Source organism: Scyliorhinus canicula, chromosome 15 (genome assembly GCF_902713615.1).
Source record: "Scyliorhinus canicula chromosome 15, sScyCan1.1, whole genome shotgun sequence".
Lineage (NCBI taxonomy): Eukaryota > Metazoa > Chordata > Chondrichthyes > Carcharhiniformes > Scyliorhinidae > Scyliorhinus > Scyliorhinus canicula.
In genome coordinates this window covers 136308129-136331748 of record NC_052160.1, presented here as the reverse complement: position 1 = coordinate 136331748, position 23620 = coordinate 136308129, and the positions used below count along the sequence as shown (strand labels likewise).

The window sequence follows — 23620 nt, the reverse complement described above, 5'->3', positions numbered from 1 at the left end:
TAATTATTTTTTTAAAAAAAGGAATAGGATTTGGCGAGGGCAGCAAGGTGGTGCAGTGGTTAGCACTACTGCATCACGGCACAGAGGTCCCAGATTCGATCCCGGCTCTGGGTCACTGTCCGTGTGGAGTTTGAACATTCTCCCCATGTTTGTGTGGGTTTCACCCCCACAACACAAAGATGTGCTGGGTAGGTGGATTGGCCAGGCTGAATTGCCTATTAATTGGAAAAAACAAATTGGGTACTCAAAGATTCGCTTGAATGTTGAGATGGGTTTTGCCTTTGATAGACTTTCCAATGTACCTCAGCTCCAGTATATCGGAGGTAAAACTTGTGCGTTGGGTGGAAATTCTAATTTAATCCTTGCCTTTCTTTTAAGGAGGAAGCCTCTCAGCCACTGAATCTGACAGCGAAGACTAAAGGTCCAGATATTTCGAAGTCTCCCTCGTCTCCACAGGCCAAACTCCGGAGAGGACCCTCGCCTTCAAGCTTTGTGATCCCAGCAGAGTTACAGTCCAGCACACAATCATCCTTGATAACCAGAGGTAAGGGGAGACTTGCACAAGTCTTTGTGATTCGCCTGCCATTCAAGTGGAAACGTGGGGGGGAGTGGTCGGTCTGCTCCTGTCTGTGAGCTTGTTGCTGACTAACTACGGAAACATTCAGCCAGATGCTTTTGCTGTGATGCCTGTATGGTCAAATAGCCTATCAGCATCATTCGGCTCACACATGGCAAATGGGCAAAATACTAAAAGGCTGACTACTGGAGATTGTATAATTAATACCCCAACATGAGCCAGTGTCTAACCAACATCTAGCAGCTCACATCTTTCAATGATGTACCTTTGGTCTTGTGTTTCCATTGATATTCTTGGCTATTTCATCTGATCTTAATTGAAACTCTTACACATCCTCGACTGCTAAAGTTGCCTTCAAGAGCATCCATTTCTTCCTTCATAACACTTACTGGCCCAAGACAGAATTGCTACACACATTTCAACAAAACTTGGTCTCTGTGTTTTAAACAGCTGCGCAATTGATTGTTTAAATTATGTTTTCTGTAGTGGAGAGGAGCAATCACAAAGAGCCACTGTCCGAATGATACATCAGCTGGCTTAACATAATCTTTCTGAAGAACGGCCCTCTGGGCAAACGTGATTATCAAAGTACTGACTCATACAAAGCTTCCCAATTATAAACCATCTCCTGCAAACGTCACACATTCTGATGTTGTCTGTTTGAAGCCTCAAGCCGAATTAAAAATCTTTTCAAGATGGTATTTTCGCAAACGGTGTTGCCTTCCTTTGTGGAGTTGTGGTCCAAGCTGCTGGCTGAAGGACATTGTGCAAAGGGGGCTAGTTTTAAACCGAGTACACAGTGGGTTTGACTCAATGGCTAGTTTGTTTCAAAACTCCAGCTAACTGAACAGCTCTGAGATGGGAGTTCCTCATTAAACATCCACACCCTCCGTACCATCATAAAAGGCTCTTTACTTTCATCAACTTCTTTTACATCACATCAAGATCTACAATTCCATCGCAGGCCACATCACTATCTTGATCTTCTGCAATTCCTTTGGGACAACAAAAATCTTACTTCTCTTTTCTGCTCGCGTCTTTTGTTATCTAACTGAAACCCAGCAGCTCTTAGCTTTTGATGAATCAATCTTTCGGCATCTTTTGTTCAGGCGCATTCTTGCCTATTTCATCTGATCTCCAATGGAACTCCTACATACCTTATATCTTTAAAATGGCCTTGAAGAAAATCAATTTCCTCCTTTATAACACTTGTTTGTCCTCAAAAACTCTTAGATCCTCCCAGCCATACTAACTTGAACCAATTATTGCAGCACATCCAGTCAGCCCACCGTCACCTTTTCCCAGATAGGATGGTAGGCAAACCCTGCCGTGCGCACTTTCCATCTCCAATGCGTTCGCTCAGACTAACTGTGGCCCATTCAGTTGTTTTTTGTTTCTTTGTCAGGTGCTCCTGTAATTTATACGACCCGCCTGCCAATCCTTTACCGCGCCTTTTCGGATATAGGGCACTCTGTTGCCTCCGCCGAAATTTTATTCAGGTGGAATTTAATATCAGTGGACTCTTGCTGGCATTTTTGATCTTTCTCCATCCTCCCTGCAGGAGTGACCTATGTCTCTGCTTGATAATCAGTAACGCAGTGTACAAGGGCCTGTAACGGTGAATCCACCTCACATCGCTTTGCGTAGTTCAAAACTGTTGCCCGGGGCAGCACGCTAGCACAGCGGTTAGCACAGTTGCTTCACGTCTCCAGGGTCCCAGGTTAGATTCCCGGCTTGCGACACTGTCTGTGCGGAGTCTGCACGTTCTCCCTGTGTCTGCGTGCGTTTCCTCCGGGTGCTCCGGTTTCCTCCCACAGTCCAAAAGATGTGCGGGTTAGGTGGATTGACCATGATAAATTGCCCTTAGTGTCCAAAAAAAAGGTTATTTGGGGTTACTGTGTTAGGGGGATGGTTGGAGGAGGCGGGGGCTTTAGTGGGGTGCTTTTTCCACAGGCAGGTGCAGACTCGATGGGCCAAATGGCCTCCTTCTGCACTGTAAATTCTTTTTTAAAAAAAACTGACGAGGAGGAAATTTTCTCGCTGCGCTGTTTGGAATGAAATGATAAATCTGTTCCCTTATCACTCATGATGCACAGCGGACACTGCCACAGGAAGATACCTGACACCTGCATTTTTTATTAAAAAATGCTGCTTAACCGGTTTATAGAATCTTTTATTTTAGAATCTTTTATTCCAAATTAAGCTAAGCCAAGGTCGCCAACTTCAACCATGTTCAAAACAAGTGTACGGTCATGTGTACAAGAAACCAGCATTATGCCTAATGCATGTGGCTCCTTCATCAGGTGAGTCGTTCACCTATTGGAGGAGCCACACTCCGAATGCTCGTGATTCCAAATAAACCTGTTGGACTTTAACCTGGTGTCGTAAGACTTCTTACTGTGCCCACCCCAGTCCAACGCCGGCATCTCCACAGAATGCATGTAGCAATAGGTAGCTGTGCCTTTTGTCCATGACTGACGCGGCGAAATGTTGGGTGGGGATTAGCTCCGATCCTCTGTGTTTAATGGGGTACTAACTCTCCTTTTCAACTGCCTTTCTTCAATAGAAATGATAAGTAAAGACGTTTTCTGGAGGAATCACTGGGGTCAGTAACTTGTTCATTTTTATGTTTTAACCTTGTTTGTAAATTGGACAGCACACCTGATACTGTTGTTTACCTTGTTGATGTATTTGAAATGTAGCACGGCACCCCCAGCAATGAGTCAAAGGCCATTGTTTGCCCTGCTGCATTGCTGAAACCTAGGGAAGGGAGCACAGTTAATGAGCCCATTGGAAAGTGGGATAGTAACAACCGTACTAACTTTACAAATTCAAACTGAATGGGATAGACAGAGGAGGGAATAATGTGGTGAGCAGGAATACAGAAGATGGCAGTGTCCTTTCTGCAAGGGTTGGGAAGCAAAATGGCTGAAGGATGAAGGCAGCAAAGTTGAGTTGATAGTGTTTAACCATTGTGCATGCCAAGTCAGGCCTAAACTCTTCTTGAAATGACTCCCCCCTTCTAATCTGTTTAGTTAGTGTCTGAGTCTTTATCTTGATGTCTCAAGTAATTCAAAGGAAAGTTCTAGCCTGAGAATGACAATGCTGTACTGGTACGTAAATGTGTTGCAAATTGCTCTCTGCTATTTGAACAGATGTGTTCGATGCTTAAATACTGTGCTTTTCTGGGACGTAGAAATAGAAGGAGGCCAATTAGTCTGTTCAGCTATCCACTGAAATCATGGCTGAACTTTTTTTTTTTAAATTTAGGGTACCAATTCTTTTTTTCCAATTAAGGGGCAATTTAGCGTGGCCAATCCACCTACACTGCACATCGTTCTGACCCACTCAGACACAGGGAGAATGTACGAACTCCACCTGGACAGGGGGCCGGGATTGAACCTGGGTCCTCGGCGCCGTGAGGCAGCAGTGCTAACCACTGCGCCATTGTGCTGCCCCTGAATCATGGCTGATCTAACTCACCTTGTCCCACATACCTTAATACCTATGGCTAACAAAAATCCATCAATCTCCAATTTCAAATGAATCATCGATTCAGCATCAATTGTTGTTTTCAGAAGGGAGTTCCAAGCTTCCGCTACCGCTTGTGTGAAGAAGCGTTTTGCCTCCGCTCCTAGATCTAGATTGCCCAATCAGCAGAAATGGTTTCTCTCTATCTACCCTATCTGTTCACCTCTATATCTTGAAATTGTTGATTAAATCACCCCTTGACATTCTTTATTCCAGGGAGTGCAGCATTTGTTTGTTTCATCTCTCCTCGTAGTGAGTCCAGTTGTAATTCTAATGAATCTACACTGCACTCAGTCCAAACCCAATGTATCTTTCCCAACCCTTTTGGGTTAAAGCTTGAGCTGCTCACTGTAGCGACTCTGCCACTTGAGGCCAAAACCGACTGAGAAATATTGATCCCTGTTATTGTGGTGGGCTGTAGCGATCCAAGAGATTGCTGTAGCTCTGGAGCTCCTTGTTAACGTGATTCAACATGTGACCTTGTGTGTGAACTGCATTGAGTTATTGTATGCACAAGTTGAGCAGATGACACAGTGGAAGGTAGAGGTGTAGACACAGTTTCCAGCTTCCCTTGGGTGGAACATTGTGCCACTTCTGTGCATTTACTCTCTGTACTCAACTCAGGCTGGTTAACTAGTCAGTTGTAGGGTATATGGTCTTTGAATTGGAGAAGAGTTGACAGACTCGCTTGTGTGTATGGAAGGCTGGGTTAACTCCCTTCTAAAATGGATAAATAACCCTTCCTTGCTTTCTCTCTCTCCCTCTCTCTCTTCACCCCTCTCCCTCTCTTCATCCCTCTCTTCATCCCTCTCTTCATCCCTCTCTCTTCACCCCCATCTCTCTTCCTATGCCTTACCTCTCCTCTTTCTTTCTCTCTCCTCACCCCCTCTCCATCCCCCTCTCTCTTCATCCCTCTCCCTCTCTTTATCCCTCTCTTCATCCCTCTTCCTTCATCCCCATCTCTCCTCTTCTGTCTTGCCTCTCCTCTTTCTTTCTCTCTCCCTCTCTATCCTCCTCTCTCTCTTCATCCCTCTCTCATCATCCCCATCTCTCTTCCTCTGTCTTGCCTCTCCTCTTTCTTTCTATCTCTTCACCCCTCTCCCTCTCTTCATCCCTCTCTTCATCGCTCTCTCTTCATCCCCCATCTCTCTTCCTCTGTCTTGCCTCTCCTCTTTCTTTCTCTCTCCTCACCTCTCTCTCACGTTTTCTCTTCCCCTCTCTCCTCTCCTCTCTTTGTTCCCCTTCTCTCTCTTCCTCCTCCCTCTCCCTCTTCTTCCCTCTCTTCATGCTCACTCTCTCTCTCTTCCCCCACCCCCCCTCCACCTGCTGCCTTTCCCCTTTACCACACCACCACCCCTCCACAGGCAATGCTAAGTCTTTTTACATGCTCTGGAGACCTTGGATTGAAATTGGGTAAAAGTTTTATAAGACATGAACTGTTGAATACGATTCCACTTTTGTTCTTACTGACATTCCAGTCTTTCCGATCTCCTTCTGATTTTGCCTCCAAAATGTTTGGTTTCCTTTCCTAAACATCTTTGACCACTTTGAACTCTTTGTAAAGCAGAAGTCACTATACCAAGGATTTGAATACGGCTTCCATACCCGAGGAGGCCCTTTTGAGCTTGCTAGGTTGTTGCCAAGGTTCAAGTGAAAGTTTGTTTTCTGATGAATATTCCTTCTCTTCTCTCTAACATCCATCCCAACCTCTGTCTTTATTTCTCGCTTTTCACAGCATCTCTATCTTATCAGTGTTACTATGGTTACTGTTTTGGAATTGCTTTTCTTACTATTGCTCAGCTGTGCGTGCACTGTTCTAGGCATTTTGACTATGACAAGGTCAAAGCTCGTTACCCCCTCTCTGCTCTGACTCCTCCTTTCCAAGAACTGCAAAAGAATGGGGGTTATTTTGCCTCCTTCCATCTCTGAATCCTCCTACTATCTTCAATCATTGTTTCCTGGTTTACCTTTTCTTCCCTCTTTCTCTTTCAGCTTTGCCCTGCAGACCTTGAAGCTTTTTGTCTATGTTTTTGCAACTAAAATAAACTGGAACTTGCATATTGATTGATCGATCGTACTGTAACTGCAGCAACTCATCAAGACCACTTTGACAGCACTTTCTGAACATGCCCCCTCCACTTCCCATAAGTGCAAGGTGCATGGTAACACCATCGCCTCAAAGTTCCCCTCCCAAGTCACGCACCACCTCCCTTTGGATATGTATCCCGTTGTCATCACTAGATTATATCCTGGAAGTCTAACAGCACTGCAGCCACACCTTCACCACACATATGGCAGAGGCAGAGAAGGAAGATCATCATCACACCTCCCTCAGTGCAACTCCCATCTACCAAACTCTTAGTCTTATAAACAAGACTACGCCTTTCTTTGAAATTTGCTGAAAGAGTCCTCATTGTTATACCGTGACTCATACAGTTGGCACAATAGAAGATACATATTTCCATTGTTGTTATTTCAGATGATGAGCAAAAGTGGATCAGTTCTTTCAGGACTTTCTTAATTAGTTTCCAGTTTGATGGCAAAATTAATTCTCGGAACCTGGCCATCGCTGGCAAGGCCACCGTTTATTCCTCATCCCTAGCTGCCCTGAGAAACTGGAGGTGGAGATGCCTCCTTGAATCAAGTTAATGATTTTGACAGATATCGGTGGCTTTATTAGGAGCCTTTAGAAAAGGTTAAGAGCCAGCCATTGTTGATGTGGGTCTGGACTTGCCCATTGACCAGACTGGCTAATGATGACAGTAGTGAGGTGGTTAGGTTTTTGTAATAGTCCGTAGCTTTGTGTTCACGTTTATTGGTACTAACTCTTTCGATTTCCAGATTTTGACTATAAACATGATTTTTCTTCTACACCTGTTCTCCTCAACCCCTCCCGATATCCACTTCTAAGACCTGCCTCTGAATGAGGTACAGATCTACAAGAAGGCCACTAATGTGTCAGCTAAGTGCTCATTCTTGCCACGTGAGCCCACCCAAGAGATTGCTGCAGCTGAACCCCATCCTGTCCTCAACAATCGTCCGTACAGCAGATTCCCCTGAGTAATGGTCAGGAATGTCCTCCACCAGGAACATCCTTCCTCCTGCCTTCACGGCAATCGATCCTTCAATTGATATCCAGAAATCTGACTCCGCACCGGCTGAGGGAGGCCTCAGTCCGTTCTTTACCTCCTTCGAATGAGTTTAATTTAAGTTCATGGAATTAAAAGTTTGCCGATTGAATTGTCTTTCTGACTCGGTGTTCGGACTATTTTGTCTACTCCAGGTTATCCCATCGAGCAGGAAGCCATCGGGAAGGCCATGCAGAGTCCAAAGCAGATCTTCCTTTCGAAGAGCCGGACTATGGAAAATCCAGCTGTCAATAATAACAGGAAGGACAAGGTTTGTGTCAAAGGAGGAGGGTTCAATACGCTTGACCAATCCTGGAAAAGCTTTCTCCCACCAAGCTTCACACAGCCAATGACTCTTCATGCCATGTGTCCAGTTAAATTCTTCACCCTCGTGGTGAAGCTCATTGATATTACCTCATTCTCCTTGCGATCCTGCCTTCTACTACATCTTGCAATTGTATCAGCCTTTAACAAGTAAAAATGGCCCAAAGTGCTTCTCTGGAGCAATTGACATTGGTGAAAAAAGGTTAGATTTGAAAGCATTAATATAAAAGTAAAGTACTTCAGATATTAGAATTCTGAAATAAAAAACAGATATTTCTGGAAATACTCTGCTGGCCTGGCAGCATGTGGAGCAGAATTAATGGGTGGTGTTTAATGGAGGTAAGGAGAGGGGGGAGTCTCGCTTCTTTTAAAGAAGGCCCATCAAATTAAGGTCTGGCCCCTACGCATGCTCCCCTGCACCCTCGCATTCCCTCCTGCTCTCCAACAGCACCTCCTACTCTCCCCTCTCCTCCCAGGCCTCCCCTCCCCTTCCCATACAGGGACCTCGGCAAATGACCTGGCCCTAAACTCCCTGAACCTGAGGCTCTGGGGACAGACTGCAGTTCCTGTCCTATCCACTGCGGATTCTGGCACTGCTGTGCCAACAGGGCTGTCGGCCATTCAGATTGAAGAGGGCAAGCCCCGCCTCCAGCCAATTAATACTCGTCGGAGCTTTGAATGGCTGCGGGCGGCCTGTACCGGACACAATGTGTTCACTGCCGACCTCTTGGGACGTTGGAAAGGGAAACTCTGCCATCTGAAAAACCCTGGGCCCAGGTAACTAGGTTCCTGTGTAGTTTGTTTCTCCCACATGCGACTGGCTGACCTGTCCCTCCCTGGACCCCTATTCCCCACGTGTTCGACCGTCCCTCATCTTCTCTGACCGCTGCGGCTCATTTCCTCTCTCCTGGCACCAGGGGGAGAACGGTGACCTCAAGATGTCCTGTCGGCAGGAGCCAGTTCCAGGAGAAAAGTCTATTTTTAAGCTTCTTTATATCAATGAACTGAACTGAAACTCCTTCAGAATGCAGCATTTCAACTTCTACAAATGTTTTAGGTAGTAATTTTTTTCTGTTTGGAAAGAGCTAGTTAAAATAATGAGAGACAAAGCCAATAGGGAACATAGAACATACACTGCAGAAGGAGGCCATTCGGCCCATCGAGTCCACACCAACCCACTTAAGCTCTCACTTCCACCCTATCCCCGTAATCCAATAACCCCATCTAACCTTTTTGGATACTAAGGGCAATTTAGCATGGCCAATCCATCTAACCTGCATGTCTTTGGACTGTGGGAGGAAACCGGAGCACCCGGAGGAAACCCACGCAGACACGGGGAGGATGTGCAGACTCCACACAGACAGTGACCCAGCGGGGAATCGAACCTGGGACCCCTGGTGCTGTGAAGCCACAGTGCTATCCACTTGTGCAACTGTGCTGTCCTGTGCTACCGTGCTGCCCATGTCTTATTCCCAACTTGAAAGATGTTGTCCATTCAGCACTATTTTATCCTGAAGGGATTCTGTTGTGCAATTGTGGTGCATGTGGGGCAGCACGGTAGCATTGTGGATAGCACAATCGCTTCACAGCTCCAGGGTCCCAGGTTCGAATCCGGCTTGGGTCACCGTCTGTGCGGAGTCTGCACATCCTCCCCGTGTGTGCGTGGGTTTCCTCCGGGTGCTCCGGTTTCCTCCCACAGTCCAAAGATGTGCAGGTTAGGTGGATTGGCCATGATAAATTGCCCTTAGTGTCCAAAGTTGCCCTTAGTGTTGGGTGGGGTTACTGAGTTATGGGGATAGGGTGGAGGTGTTGACCTTGGGTAGGGTGCTCTTTCCATGAGCCGGTGCAGACTCAATGGGCCGAATGGCCTCCTTCTGCACTGTAAATTCGATTTATATATGTAATTTTTTTGGTTTCATCCTTGGGTGCATGACTATCTTCCTGTCAGAATTTCCCATCGCTGTCAGCCATTCCATTTTTAAAATGTTCTTTCATTGGATGTGGCATCGCTAGAAATTTGTTGCCCGTCCCCAATGGCACTGGAACTGAATGGCTTGCTCAGCCGTTTCAGAGGGCACTTCACAGTCGACCACAGGCGGAATTCTCCGGCGGTGTGATTCTCTGGTCCCGCCAGCAGGCCACCCCCGCTCGCAGGTTTCCTGAAGACGTGGGGTGGCTTCAGAGGGAATTCCCATTGGCAGAGGCAGGAATAGAGAATGGCGTGCCGCTTCCCGCTGCCGATAAGCCAGCGACTGAGGGGGCGGGAGGATCGCCCCCTCACATTGCTGTTGGTCTGTAGTCACATGTAGGCCAGGTCAGGTAAGGACGGCAGATTTCCTTCCCTGCAGGACCTTGGTGAACCAGATGGGGTTTTGACGACAATTTACGATCGTTGTCACGGTCACCATCGCTGAGACTAGCTTTATGTTCCAGATTTATTCAATTGAATTTAAATTCCACCAGCTGCCGTGGTGGGGTTTGAACCCATTCCCAAGAAAAACGCAAGAAACAGGTGCAGGAAGAGCAAGAAACATGGCCCATCGATCTGCTCCGCCATTTAATGCAATCATGGCTGAAAATGAGCTCGTTCCCCATATCCCTTAATTCCCAGAGAGATCTAAAATCTGTCTCATCCCAGTCACGGTCAACGATGGAGCACCCACAATCTTTGAGGCATGTGATTTCTCCTAATCTCAGTCCTAAAAGATCAACCCCATATCCTGAGACTGTGCCCCCGTGATTTAGGTTTCCCTGGTCCGTGGAAGCAATCTCTCAGCCTCTCCTTTCTCAAACCCCGTCAGAATTTAGTAGGGTTTGTGTCGGCCTCTGGTTTACATTAAGCACTATACTATTGTCATCGTAAATGATTGACTCGCTGCAACTTGTGTGCCTTCAGGATTCAAGAGTAACAGAGTCGCCACTCGCAAAACAAGATGATGGGAGAGCAGCAAGTGGGAATGAAGATTTTAACAGCAGTAATGACTCTGAAGGTGAGTAACACAACAGTGCTTCCCACAGATGGGAATCAGTGAGGTGAGCTTGGGCAGCCATGTCAATTTACCTCCAGACACCAGGGGCAGAATTCTCCGAACGCTCCTGGGGGATCTGAGAATCGCCCGGAGCCGGAGCAATCCCGCCCCCGCCGTGTCCCGAATTCTCCGCCCCCCCGAGATTCGGCGGGTGCGAGAATTGCGCCGCGCCGGTTGGCGGCCCCCCCGCGGCGATTCTCCGGCCCACAATGGACCGAAGTCCTGCCGCTGACAGGCCTCTCCCGCCGGCGTGGTTTAAACCACCTACCTGACTGGCGGGATAGGCGGCGCGGGCGGGCTCCGGGGTCTGGGGGGGGGGGGGCGATCTGACCCCGGGGGGTGCCCCCATGGTGGCCTGGCCCGCGATCAGGGCCCACCAATCAGCGGGCAGGCCTGTGCCGTGGGGGCACCCTTTTTCTTCCGCCCCCGCTATGGCCTTCACCATGGCGGAGGCGGAAGAGACCCCCTCCCCTGCGCGGACTTACGCCGGCCGGCGAAGTCCTTTCGGCCCCGGCTGGCGTGGCGCCAAAGGCCGTTCAAGCCAGCCAGCGGAGTGGGAACTGCTCCGGTGCGGGCCTAGCCCCTCAATGTGAGGGCTTGGCCCCTAAAGGTGCGGCGAATTCCGCACCTTTGGGGCGGCCCGACGCCGGAGTGGTTCACGCCACTCCGACACGCCGGGACACCCCCCCCCCCCCCCCCCCCCCCCCGGCCGGGTAGGGGAGAATTCCACCCCAGTTGCTAAATACAATGGCTGCTCCTTCCACTTCACTGATTTTTGTCTGACATCCACCTTGTGCTAGTTTTTCTCTCTGAAAGAATATTCTTTATTTTTATCTTCCAATTGCAATCATGCGTGTTCCGTTCCAGCTCAATAAAAGCCCTCTGGTATTCTGATTCGTTGGTTTGTTTGTCTGTTTACATCAGGAAATTTGACTCTGTCCGGGTCAAAAGGCTACGAATCCAGAGGTGGCAACAACCACGAGCACATCAAACGCCCAATGAATGCATTCATGGTATGGGCAAAGGATGAGCGAAGGAAGATTCTTCAGACTTACCCGGACATGCACAACTCCAGCATCAGCAAGATATTGGGTAAGTGGGGTGTTTTGCTGATGACTACACAATGTTCAGCACCATTCGCCACTCCTCAGATAATGATGCAGTCCATGTCCAAATTCAGCAAGACCCGGACAATATCAAGGCTTGGGCTGATGGGTGGGCAAGTTACCGGAGGAGCTGGAGGGTGTGTCAGACCAGAGGGGGGTTGTGGGTGGTAGGACCCATGTCGGACCCTGGGGGCAGGGGCTGGGGTGTCGGACCCAGAGGGAAGGGACCCTCAGACGTTAGGGGGAAGGTCAATCTGGAGTCGGATCAAGCATTTGTGAAGGGGGGGGGTCGGACAGGGAGGGATCAGATCGGGTGGGGGGAGGGGGGAGGGGGGGAGTCAGAATGGGTAGGTGGGGGGGGACCAGAGGTAGGCCGGTCGGAGGTGGGGTTGCTGTGGGGATGCCCTGGGGGCATGTTTGTCCGGGGGGTGCCGCGTGCAAGGCTGGGTCTGGGTGTTCAAATAGTTACTCTTGAGTTAGAAGTGATTTGCTTTCCTTTCAGAAAACTATCAGGGTCAAACTGGCAGAACCATCTGAAGTGTCCAGAGGAAGTTAGCGCTTGTGGACAATTACCGGGGAAACCCGCACGCGGGAACTTCCTCGAGGGATTCCCCAGCGCATCATTGGGGTACCCCATCAATGCGACACTGAGAAACCAGGAAGTTATGTGCCATTGGCTCTGTTTCTCTGCACAGATGCTGCCTGACCTGTTGATGATTTCCAACATCTTTTTTTGTTATTGAACAATAATGTAGCAATTGGGCTAATGCATTGCCCTGGCAGTTCAGCAACTCTTGGCTTACAGAGGATGAATGTGACGGGTTCAGCAGTGAAGAGGTCGAAGGGAAGAATTTGCATTAATGTAGCCCCTTTCATGATGTCCCAAAACACTTCACACGGCAAACACGTCACGTTTAGTCATTGCTGTCATGTAGGGAATGAGGCACAAAACTCCCACAATCAGATAATAGCCAGATAACCTGCTTCTTGTGATAAGAACATAAGAACATAAGAACTAGGAGCAGGAGTAGGCCATCTGGCCCCTCGAGCCTGCTCCGCCATTCAATTAGATCATGGCTGATCTTTTGTGGACTCAGCTCCACTTTCCGGCCCGAACACCATAACCCTTAATCCCTTTATTCTTCAAAAAACTATCTATCTTTACCTTAAAAACATGTAATGAAGGAGCCTCAACTGCTTCACTGGGCAAGGAATTCCTTGTGATGTTGAGTCAGGCAAAGTATTGACCAGGACACCAGGACTAGTTCCCCCACTACCCTTCGGAGTAGTGCCAAGGGATCTCCGATATTCCCCTGAGGTATCAGATGGAGTGATCAGCCTTGAACTTTGTGTCAGATGGGGCTTAAACCCATAACCCTCGGACGCAGAGGCGAGACTGCGAGCGACAGAGCCAGGACTGACAGCAAATAAATAGAACACCATGTTGAGGGATGAGACCTGCATATTTACAAGGACGGCCTTGTGCTCTCGCTGAGGCCAGTGTACACGATCTTTCAATGAAATAATGTTTTATCGCCCGCATCTAATCCCCGCTTTTTTTAATGGGCGTGAATGTTTTCATCCACGGCTTTGCTTTATCAGTGCTGAAAGGGATTGGTGTTAACTTTGTTTATATTTGGGTGTGATGTTTTTGCGGAGACAAACCTCCTCTACCATGGATACCAAATCTTTCCATTGTCTGATATAAATAGCTCTGTCAGTGTGCTGCTGCTATGAATGGAAGTTTGTTCCTTTTGTATGAGAAATACAAAGCCTTGTATTTATGCAGTTCCTTAATACACCTTTCGATAAAATTAAAAAGTGCTCCACGGATGGTAATTAACTCTGAAGTACAGTGACTGCTGTTGGACAGGCAAATGTGGCAGCCATTTTATGTAAACCTCAATCCCACTAAGAACTGTGATATATATTGTGAAGTTGCTCTGTCTTGGGTCATGTTCATTGAGGGATGTAAGTTTGCAACTGGGCAGTTGAGGTATCTTTAGGCAGGTGGTTGCTGTCTCAACCGTGGCTCAGTGGCTAGCACTCTCATCTTGGAGTCAGGAGTGCCTTGTTCCCTGTGCGGCAGGTAACTCGTGCTACTCAATCCTTGGTTGATAGTGAGGTCCTCTGAATTTCGATGAAGAAGACTCGAACTCGTCCAGTAACAGCAAAGGTTTATTGAGTAACTATAACAACAAGTGCATGAGTTCTTTAACTTTGATACTAGTGATAAGGTTAACAAGATCTAACTACAATAACTATATGTACCTCCACTAGCCATCTGAACTATTCTGATATTGTCCTGGTCACAGTGCACCCGAGAGAGAGAGAGAGACTGAGGGAGACACAATGTGGTTGCTTTTTATACCCCTGTTGGTCCAGCCCTCTAGTGATCATGTAGTGTTGCTGATTACACATTAACCCCTTGTGTACATGCACATACAGAGATCACTACATCCCCCCCTTTTTCTTGTGTTACATATTTTCTGAGGGAGAGTTGCACTGTCTGAGATGATCTCTTTTGGATGAGACATTAATCTGAGGCCCATTCAGTTGGAGATTAAAGACTTTCAATAAGGATAAGAGGCAAACCTTTTCGGACTGAGGTGAGGAGAAATTTCTTCACCAGAGAGTGGCGAATCTGTGGAATTCACTATCACAGAAAGTAGTTGAGGCCAAAACGCTGTGTGATTTCAGGAAGGAATTAGATATCGCTCTTGGGGCTAAAGGGATCAAGGGATGGGGCGTGGAGGCGGCATCAGGGTATTGAACTTGGTGATCATGATCACAATGAATGGCGGAACAGGCTCGAAGAGCAGAATGGCCTCCTCCTGCTTCTGTTTTCTATGTATCTATGTATGTACCCCATTAACCTATTTAAAGAAGAGAAGAAAGGGCTGACCATCATCACCCAAGACACATTACCTGGTCCTTAATCTCACTGCCATTTATGGGAGTGTGCTGTGCAAACAATGGTGTTGCATTTTCCTTCTTTACAACACTGACTACTCTACAAAAGTACTTCATTTGCAGTGAAACACTTGGGACATCCTGGGATTGAGAAAGATGTCATAGGAATGCAAGTTCTGTCCTTTGAGAATGGGTCAGTTTGTAATGGTGTAGAATAAGAGGGGATGTGTGGTGGGGGGGGGTCATTCTACAGCAACTGAGTGGTATCGGGGCAGAGAGGCTTCCTGCAATACAGGGTGCATGGATATCCTTTACTAATAACTAACAGAGCCCGGGCAAACAGATAATAATGCAATTTAACAATGCAACTGGCTGGACCAAAGTGAGATGAGAGATTAGCAGAGTTATCTCCTCCTCAATAGAGATTTTGATAAGCGTTCCTACGCGAGGAACAATACCAGTGGGAAATTATACAGCGGATAAATGAATACAAAGGAGATTAAAGGAATAAGTAGAGAGACAAGCGCACAATTGGAATTTTACACATACTTCGAACTGGAGGCAGTGCATTAAAAGCACTCACCCCTCATTCTCCACATTGTTTCTTTTGCATCCCCTAGAATTGAGTTTCTGTCGAGTGCGTCTCTGCTTCTCCTCTTCCAGTAGGAAAGAGTGAAGTGAGAATGTACATTAATACGATAGTCTCGGAAGCTCCACATCTCTGTACTGCCCTGAAAGCAGCATCTACCCATGCCACAAGAAAACACAATGCAGCTCACTGGCAGGGCACACCTAGATGCTACATGAAGATTAATAAACTGGGTGCACTCAGCAGTCGGTCCAAGATCAAGTCACCATTTTTCGTTGGCTGCTCTCGATATTATTGTTACGATTTACGCAAGAAGTTGTAACAGGTGTCAAATCCATTCATGTTTGCTTAGGGATTGTATAGCCATTACATACCATGATACTGCCTCTCAGGTCTGGGCTGCAAGCAATCTATTGGTCAGCACTCCAAGGCATCTAGCTAGTGGATAGGTGCAGCCCAGATCCCTTCTGGATTAGGCCCCACAACACCCAACAACGTACAAATTAGAACTAGATTGTCACTCTTACTTGGACCACAGGAAGGCGATACCAAGCCCCATTCTCCCATCACTCCTGTGCTCATTGACCTCCATTGTCTTCTGGCCTGGCATCACCTTGAATTTAAAATTCTCACCTTTGGACTCTGAACCCAGCATGGACTTTCCCCTCTCGATCTCTATAACCTCCTCCTGTCCTAAATTTCTCCCAAGAACTCTGTGCCCCTCCAGTTCTGACCTCTGGCCCATTATCGTTTCTCTTCACCCTACATTGGTGGCTGTGCGTTTGGTTTAGTGGTCTTGCCACTGGACCGGTAACCCAGCAACTCAGGGTATTGCTTTGGGGACCTGGGTTTCAATCCCACAATGGGTTTCAATCCCACAATTTAAGGGCCTCAATTGGTGATGGGGCAGGAAGGTCAAGCATAGGCATTCCAGCCCAGAGGCGGGGAGGGTGTGGGGTGCTAGTCGGCCATCATCGCACCTAAGTACACACCCTACCCACCTCCAAGCCCGCCACCAGCAAGAGCGCAAGATTCCACCCAATATGTCTTTCCTCAGGCATATTGCTTGGATCTGAACACAGTATTCCAAATGTAGTCTAAGCAGGGCTTTGTGTAGATGTAGCTCAACATTTCCAGTATATCCAGCTTACTTGCAGTGGAATTAAAATTATTGGAAGCACTTTTGCAGTCCGTGCAAACCCGTTGTTGGTTGTTGTCTTGTTGTTGTTGTTGCCTGGCTGGAATCTAACTAGTTTCCTGAGTTACTCTCTGGGTGAGTGCAGTCTGATGAATAGCCATGCCTCGTTCTCGATGACACTTGTGCCGTTTTGTGATTAATGCTGAAGTATCTCTAATTTTAGGATCCCGTTGGAAATCGATGTCGAATGTTGAGAAGCAGCCGTACTATGAGGAACAAGCAAGGTTGAGCCGACAGCACCTGGAGAAATATCCGGACTACAAGTACAAGCCGCGACCCAAACGGACGTGCATCGTGGACGGAAAGAGGCTGAGAGTTGGGGAATACAAGGCCTTGATGAAGTACAGACGGCAGGAAGTGCAGCAGTGTTATTCTGTCGGGTGAGTACCTCGCGTGGCAAACAGCAGCTGCATGGTTACGCGAGACAGTCACAGCTATGTTAGCACACATGGGAACAGGAATTCCACACTGTTCTCTCTTCCAATTCCTGGCCCACACCTTTTGGAAAACAGTGGAAATAACAATTGGGCAAGATGTAAAGTGGTTGCTAATTGTTAGCAAAATGACTCCCAGTGACTCCGCTAAATTACACATTCATCACTTTGCCCCTAAGTGGCTATTGTTTGTTTGCCAGCGATGGTCAACTAGTGTCTCCAAACTAAAGGGTGCCACACTGAGCCCAACCATTTCCCTTACCCACGTGCCCACGTCCAGTAGGAGGCGCTGATTGTTCCCTGCCTGTTACTGGCCTGGTTGAGATCAGTTAAGTCAGCGTAAACCAAACCGGGCCATTTGCCTCATTTAATGAACAAAGGGAAGCCGTTTACTCTCGGCTTATTGGTGCATAAAGCTCATCATTCCTGCAGGATTGCCATTGCCTTATTGATGTCTTAGTCATGCTGGGTTGAAAGGGTTGCCATTTATGTTGAGTGTATACCGTATGGGAAGCCATTGCCTCAGTCGGCCAACTGACTCCGCCAGCAAGTTTGGCTTATCAAATGTAAATGGAATTCCTGTAGCTCCCTTTGAAATTGGTCTGAACGGTCCCAGCTTCTCTGTTAATAGCTCCATAGGCATAACGGGGTGTGACATTCCAGAAACTGAGAGGAGAACTCTTTAGTTACAGAGAAAAAGTCCAGTTTAAATATGTTTTAAAAAGCAATAAGGATAAAGTTCTTAGATATATACAGTGCTAGTTTACTTTTCCATTCTGGAGTAACAGAATGGATATGCTTTACATAAGATATATGGCACAGAGACAGTCTATTCTGCTTTATCAGTCCAGGGCTGGTGTGTATACTTCCCTCGAGCCATGCTGGGGCAATTGAGGCATCCAAGAGTGGGAGCGATTGATCATTTTGGGGGAAAGTCATTTAGAGATAGGAAACAAAGGCAGCTAAATGGCGTGGAAATGTACATCAGCCACAGTTTTGTGGAATGGTTGAGTAGGACCAAAAGCATTGGATGGTCTCAGTCAGTCAACTTAAAGAGTGGAGTACTAGCGGCAGTATGCAGATTCTCTTGTATCGCACGGAAGTGTCCGAGGGCGTGCAGCAGGATACGTTTGCAAAGCACTATCGGCACCTTCATCGTTACCACCCTGCGGGAATCATGTGGAGGTCTCGAAGCTGACGCAGAGAAACCTGGAGGACAGAACCACGTGGAGATCAGGTGGCAGAAAATTTTGATAAGACCTGATTCCAATTTTGTGGACCCAGTCGAGAACATCGCCCACTGAAACTCCGGTGTGGGTTGCTCCAATCTTTAGTTGGAAAGTGACATGATGTGCGTGCCAGAGTTTCCAATGTGCGTTTGGCCAAGACATCCGGGAGGGCTCACATGTTCTCCTGACAAATTCCGATGAGAAATAAAAATTCCGCGGGGAGGACCCACCATCCGTGGTCAACCAAGATAGTTAAAGATAGTATCAAACTTAAAGAAAAAGCATCTAATTGTGCAATGATAGGTGGCAGGTCAGAAGACTGCACAGAATATTAAAAAGCAGCAAAAAATAACTGGAAGCTGAATAAGGAGGGAAAAATTAGAGTGCATGAGAAAGCTAGCTTGAAATATAAGAGTTTTCATAGATACCTAAAAAAGAAAAGAGTTAAGAGTTAACGGAGTGAGCATTGGTACTCTTGAAAGTGAGTCTGGGGAACTAATAATGTGAAATAAGGAGATGACAGATACATTCATCAGGTATTTTGCATCGGTCTGCATTACAGGATACAAGTAACATCCCAGAAATAGCTGTAAATCAGGAATTACGAGGGAGGGAGGGCTCCAGGAAATTGCAATCACCAGGGAAGTGGTGCTGAGCAAATTACTGGTGATGTGGGTTGACAAGACCACAAGTCCGGATGGACTTCATCCCAGGGTCTTCAGGGATACGTCTAGTGAGATACTTGGATGCATTGGTTTTAATTTTCCAAAATTCCCTATATTCTGGAAGGTTCCATTAGACTGGAAAGTAGCAAATACAACTTCTTTAATCAAGAAGGGCAGGAGGCAGAAAACTGGAAACTATAAACAAGTTATCTGCTTCACAGTGGTCATAGGAAAAATGTTAGAAGCTGTTTTTAAAGACGTTATAACAGGGCACTTAGATAAACTCAGGGTAATCAGGCAGAGTCAACATGGTCTTGTCAGCAGAAAATCATGTTGAACCAATTTATTGGAGTTCTTTGAAGTTGTTGCATGTGCTGTGGATAAAGGAGAACCAGTGGATGTACTACACTTACTACACAAGGCACAAGTCAAGAGTGTGATGGAAAACTCTCCACTTGCCAGGATCAGTGCAGCTCCAACAGCACTCAAGAAGCTCGATACCATCCAGGACAAAGCACAAAGTCCATCCAGGACACTCCACCCACAAACATTCACTCCCTCCACCACCGATGCACAGTGGCAGCCATGTGTATCATCGATAAGATGCAATGCAGGAACTCAACAAGGTTCCTTAGACAGCAGATGCCACCTGGACTTTTCCCTCCAAGTCAGTCACCATCCTGACTTGGAAATATATCGCCATTCCTTCACAGTCGCTGGGTCAAAATCCTGGAACTCGCTCCGTAATAGCACAGTGGATGTACCTACACCACAGGAGCTCTGCAGCGGTTTGAGAAGGCAGCTCACCACCACCTTCTCAAGGGCAATTAGGATGGGCAATAAATGCTGGTCTAACCAGCGACACCAACCTCCTGTAAATGAGTAAAACAAATTGCAGATCTCTGAGATGCCGAGGGATTTGGGTGTCCTAGTACATGAATCCCAAAAGGTTAATCTGCAGGTTAAACCAGTAACTCGGAAAGCTAATTGAATGTAATTGTTTGTTCGATGGGACTTGAATGCAAGAGGAGTGAGGGTAGACTTAATTGTTAAAGACATCATCAGTACTGTGTGCAGTATTGGAATCCTTCTTTAAGAACGAATATAATTGTGTTGGAAGTAGTTCAGAGGTTTACAGAACTAATACCTGGAATGGGCAGGTTGTCGTATGAGGAAAGGCTGGACAGGCTTGACTGTTGGGGTTTTGAAGAGTAAAAGGTGTCTTGATCGAAACACGCAAGATGCTGAGAGTGGATGTGGACAGGGTGTTTCGCCTTGAGGGAGAATCTGGAAATGGGGTCACTGTTTACAAATAAAGGGTCGCCCAATTAAGAAGGAGTTGAGGAGAAATATTTTCAGAGTTGGGAGTCTCTGGGTCGCTCTTCGTTGTAAGGCAGTGTAAGCAGAGTCTTTGAATATTTTAAAGAGAAAAGTAGATAGGTTCTTGGTAAGCAATGGGGGCGATATGAAAAGGTGTATGTCGGAATGTGGAATCGAGGTTACAATCAGGTCAACACTACTCTTATTGAACAGGGCAGAAGGCTTGAGGAACTGAGTGGCCTACTGTTCCTAATTTGTATGTTTGTATGCTCTTCAGAATACTGTCAAGGATTTGTTAATGTCCGAACTGAAAGCTCCCTCAGTTTAAAGCCCCAACTGAAAGGTGGCATCTCCAGCAGTGCGCCAGCCCTTCGGTATTGCATTGGATTCTCCCCCTATTCCACGGGCTTGGGCCCCTGGTGTGGGGACATTCTAGCCCAGGTGTGCGAGTGGAACTCACTGGCTGGCAGATAGTGTGGCAAGGCTAGATTTCCCTTTTAAGTTTGAGACATGACAACAGCCATCTTTCTATTCGTGTTTCTCCTTGATTGATCTCGGTGTATTTACAGGAATAATTGCTAATGCTTTGTTGCTTACCTCATGCAGGCAACAGGATCAAGTTCACTTGCACCCCTCAGAGGTGATATACCCCGGACAGATTGGGATGACTTCCATTCCTGTACAGCCAGCAGTGTCAGAACACTATCGATCCTGCAGCCCTGACCCCAACATGCCTGTTATCCTCAACACCCGAAGTCTCAAATCGGAACAGGCAGACATGAAGGAAATGCACCTGAATGATACCAACGGTGAAATATACGAGTATGGCGAGGAGGATGACTCCGACGTGGAATACCGCAGCGACGGCGAACTGGTGGTCCTCGCGGACTAGCCCCCCACCTGTGACTTTGTCGGCAAAGGTTACAGAATTGAACCTTTCAAGCACGGATGGGCCAACATATGTCCTGTTGTACCCTGGCCAACCATTCGAGCAGAGCTACTGGGAAGATTCTCACTGTGCAGCTTTTGGAGCACGTTAGGTGGGTGGGATTGGCGGGGGGGGGGGGGGGGTTAGAAAACCATCCTCTACCTCGTCCTATATGTGCCTATTTCATGGACCGGTTGATAAGATTATCAGGGTGCAAGGTAGAGACAGATGTGATTCTGCTGGACTGGGCTAATGAAAATAGTATCAATACCTATAGGGACCACTAAATTTCAGTAACTTCACTTGTTCTTGCCACCAATGGCCCTTCTCCATTACAGGTCACGGCTCCATCATCACCGGTTCTGTTTTGGCAGACTGTGGGCGATAAGTGCACACTGCCCAATCGTTTGCGAGTTTTCCCATCACACTGATTCTGATTCCATTCCTTTATCGCAGAAAGACACAGCATATATGGAGCACATTTTTTAAAAAATTCATCCGCTGGATGTGGGCATCGCTGACTAGGCCAGGATTTATTGCCCACCCCCTCATTTCCCTTGAGAAGGCCTTGGCGAGCTGCCTTCTTTAATTGTCGCAGTCTCTGTGGTGTAGGTGCACCCACTGCGCTGTCAGCGAGGAAGTTCCTGTATTTTGACCCAGCGACATTGAAGGGTTGGTGATCAAGTCAGGGTGGTGTGCGGCTCGGTGGGGAACCTCCGGGTGGTGAAGTCCCCCTGTGCCCGCTGCCCTTGTCCTTCGGGGTGGCAGCAGTTGTGGGTTTGGAAGGTGCTGCCTCAAGAAGCTTTGGTGTACTCTACCCGGCCTGTGCCAGTTCTTCCTCCGAGCTGTCCAATTAGTCCCAGTTTCCCATTCTTTCCCCACAGCCAGCCAATTCAATCCCTTTCATGTATTCATCCACCTGCCTTTTTGATAATCACTGTTTCCACCACTCCTTCTATCAACACATTCCAGACCACCAGAACCCGCTGTGTCTTCTTTCAAGAAAACATTTTCTCTCCTGTTTCTTTTACCAATTTATTAGGTCCTCTGCTTTCCAACCCTCCACTGGTGGAAATGGATGTTCCTTATGAATTCCATCAAAATCCTTAAGGCCCCAATCGTTGAAGAAGCTCCTGCCAATGTGAATGCGATCAAGCCCATTGTGAATCTCCTTGGTGCAGGGTGAGTAGCAATTGCTGCACCGAGGAATTGCTCGGTTATCACCATTACTGAGCCATGAGGGGAGGTTTCCCAAGAGTGGATCGATTTCCTGGCTTCTTTGGCACAGCACAGAATAACAAAAGATGGTAGATCTCCAGAATTAGGTTCAAGGTCATTTGTTTCATATATCTGTCCCCCCCTGCTGAAGCTACATTGAGGGAGAATGTGAGAAAGGGCTGGACGGTGGTGAAGGATGGGAGTTGTGGTTTAGATATATTGGGTTGGGCGGTGAGGGGGAGCAGGCATTATTAGTTGAGCAGCTGACTGCCCCACGCTTCAAGGCATTGTTGAAATTTCCACCCTCGCCTCTTGGGAATTGCACTTAATCGGGAGAATTCCATTATTCACCTTGTTGGCTGTGGGAGAGGGATCTCGTTGCCTGAGATGAATGCTCATGAAACCAATTTGGTTTTTGGGGTATGGATATTTCTGGGTTGTTAACTCAGTAGTCAGCCGAAACACACACACACCGCACACTGGGACACTCTGATTAGAAGGCTCCTCAAGTCCCCTCCCCACCCCCCCACCCCCAATGCTCCACCACATCCACCATTGTTACAACCCGCATGAGACCTATGGCGTCCGACCAATTAGCCTCCCCGTGAGTCTCGTAGAATAATGGAGTCTGTCATAAAAGCCGGTCCAGATGGGAACCGAGCAGCGTAGTTCCGGCTGGGACCTGTATATAGTTTACTTCTGCAATAAAACAGCTTCTTTAGCGCCTCTCGGTTTGGACTCCTCTGCGGCCGCCATTGCCATCTTCCCACGCAGCCCAAGAGACCAGTCCACCCTTGCAACTGTGGGGCGCATGGGCCAACTTTGTTCAGTTGACATCTTGGTCGCTGCCTGAAAGGAGAAATGGCCCTAGGGGTGTGGCTGTCTGCTCTGTTGGTCACTCTACACAAGAGACAGTTTGGCCCGATTGGGAGCGAAAGGTTTTTAGCTGCATTGCCGGACACAATGACTTTTCTCAAAAACTTCTTTTCCCTCAGGTACTCCGTAGTATGTTTTGAATTAGATGTTAATATTTGTATAAAGAAAAAAAAAATCACATTACAATCTGTTTACCGAGTGTGCGTGTGTGTGTGTGTGTGTGTGTTTTTTAATAGCAAGAATCTTCGTGTTGCTCTTTCTCACTGATCTGACATCAGCTGAGAAACATGTTGGTGACATGTTCCACAAGTTTAATTTATTTTGTTTGCAAGACCTGCTTTCCTTTTCAGCCTCTCGAGCCCTTTTTTTAAACGAGTGAGAATCGGGCAGGGGGAGAAGGGTCGGTGGCTGCAATTCTAGCCCTCCCCAACACTCTGGCAGTGAAACTCCCGGAGCCCCACGTGCTGAGGGCATGCACTGGCAGCGGGGCCTGGCAGCAAAGTAAATTGACCGTTTTAGTTTGAAGAGAAAATCTCAACGCAAAGGTGTTCCGGG

General features: G+C 47.3%; 1 protein-coding gene across 7 annotated transcripts in view; it reads left to right on the top strand.

Annotated features, from left to right (window-relative positions):
* LOC119978085 (transcription factor SOX-13-like) overlaps window positions 1-23264 on the top strand; it is a 181839-nt gene extending 158575 nt beyond the window's left edge. For 6 of the 7 annotated variants that reach the window (XM_038819468.1, XM_038819473.1, XM_038819471.1 and 3 more), the window contains exons 9-15: window positions 379-544; window positions 3144-3182; window positions 7392-7507; window positions 10457-10550; window positions 11514-11681; window positions 16559-16775; window positions 20650-23264. In XM_038819468.1, the coding sequence (XP_038675396.1) occupies window positions 379-544; window positions 3144-3182; window positions 7392-7507; window positions 10457-10550; window positions 11514-11681; window positions 16559-16775; window positions 20650-20935 (1086 nt within the window). In that variant the 3' untranslated portion in view covers window positions 20936-23264. The remainder of the gene's footprint in view (window positions 1-378; window positions 545-3143; window positions 3183-7391; window positions 7508-10456; window positions 10551-11513; window positions 11682-16558; window positions 16776-20649) is intronic. The other variant, XM_038819474.1, reaches the window with a different exon arrangement.
* Window positions 23265-23620: the final 356 nt, after the last annotated feature.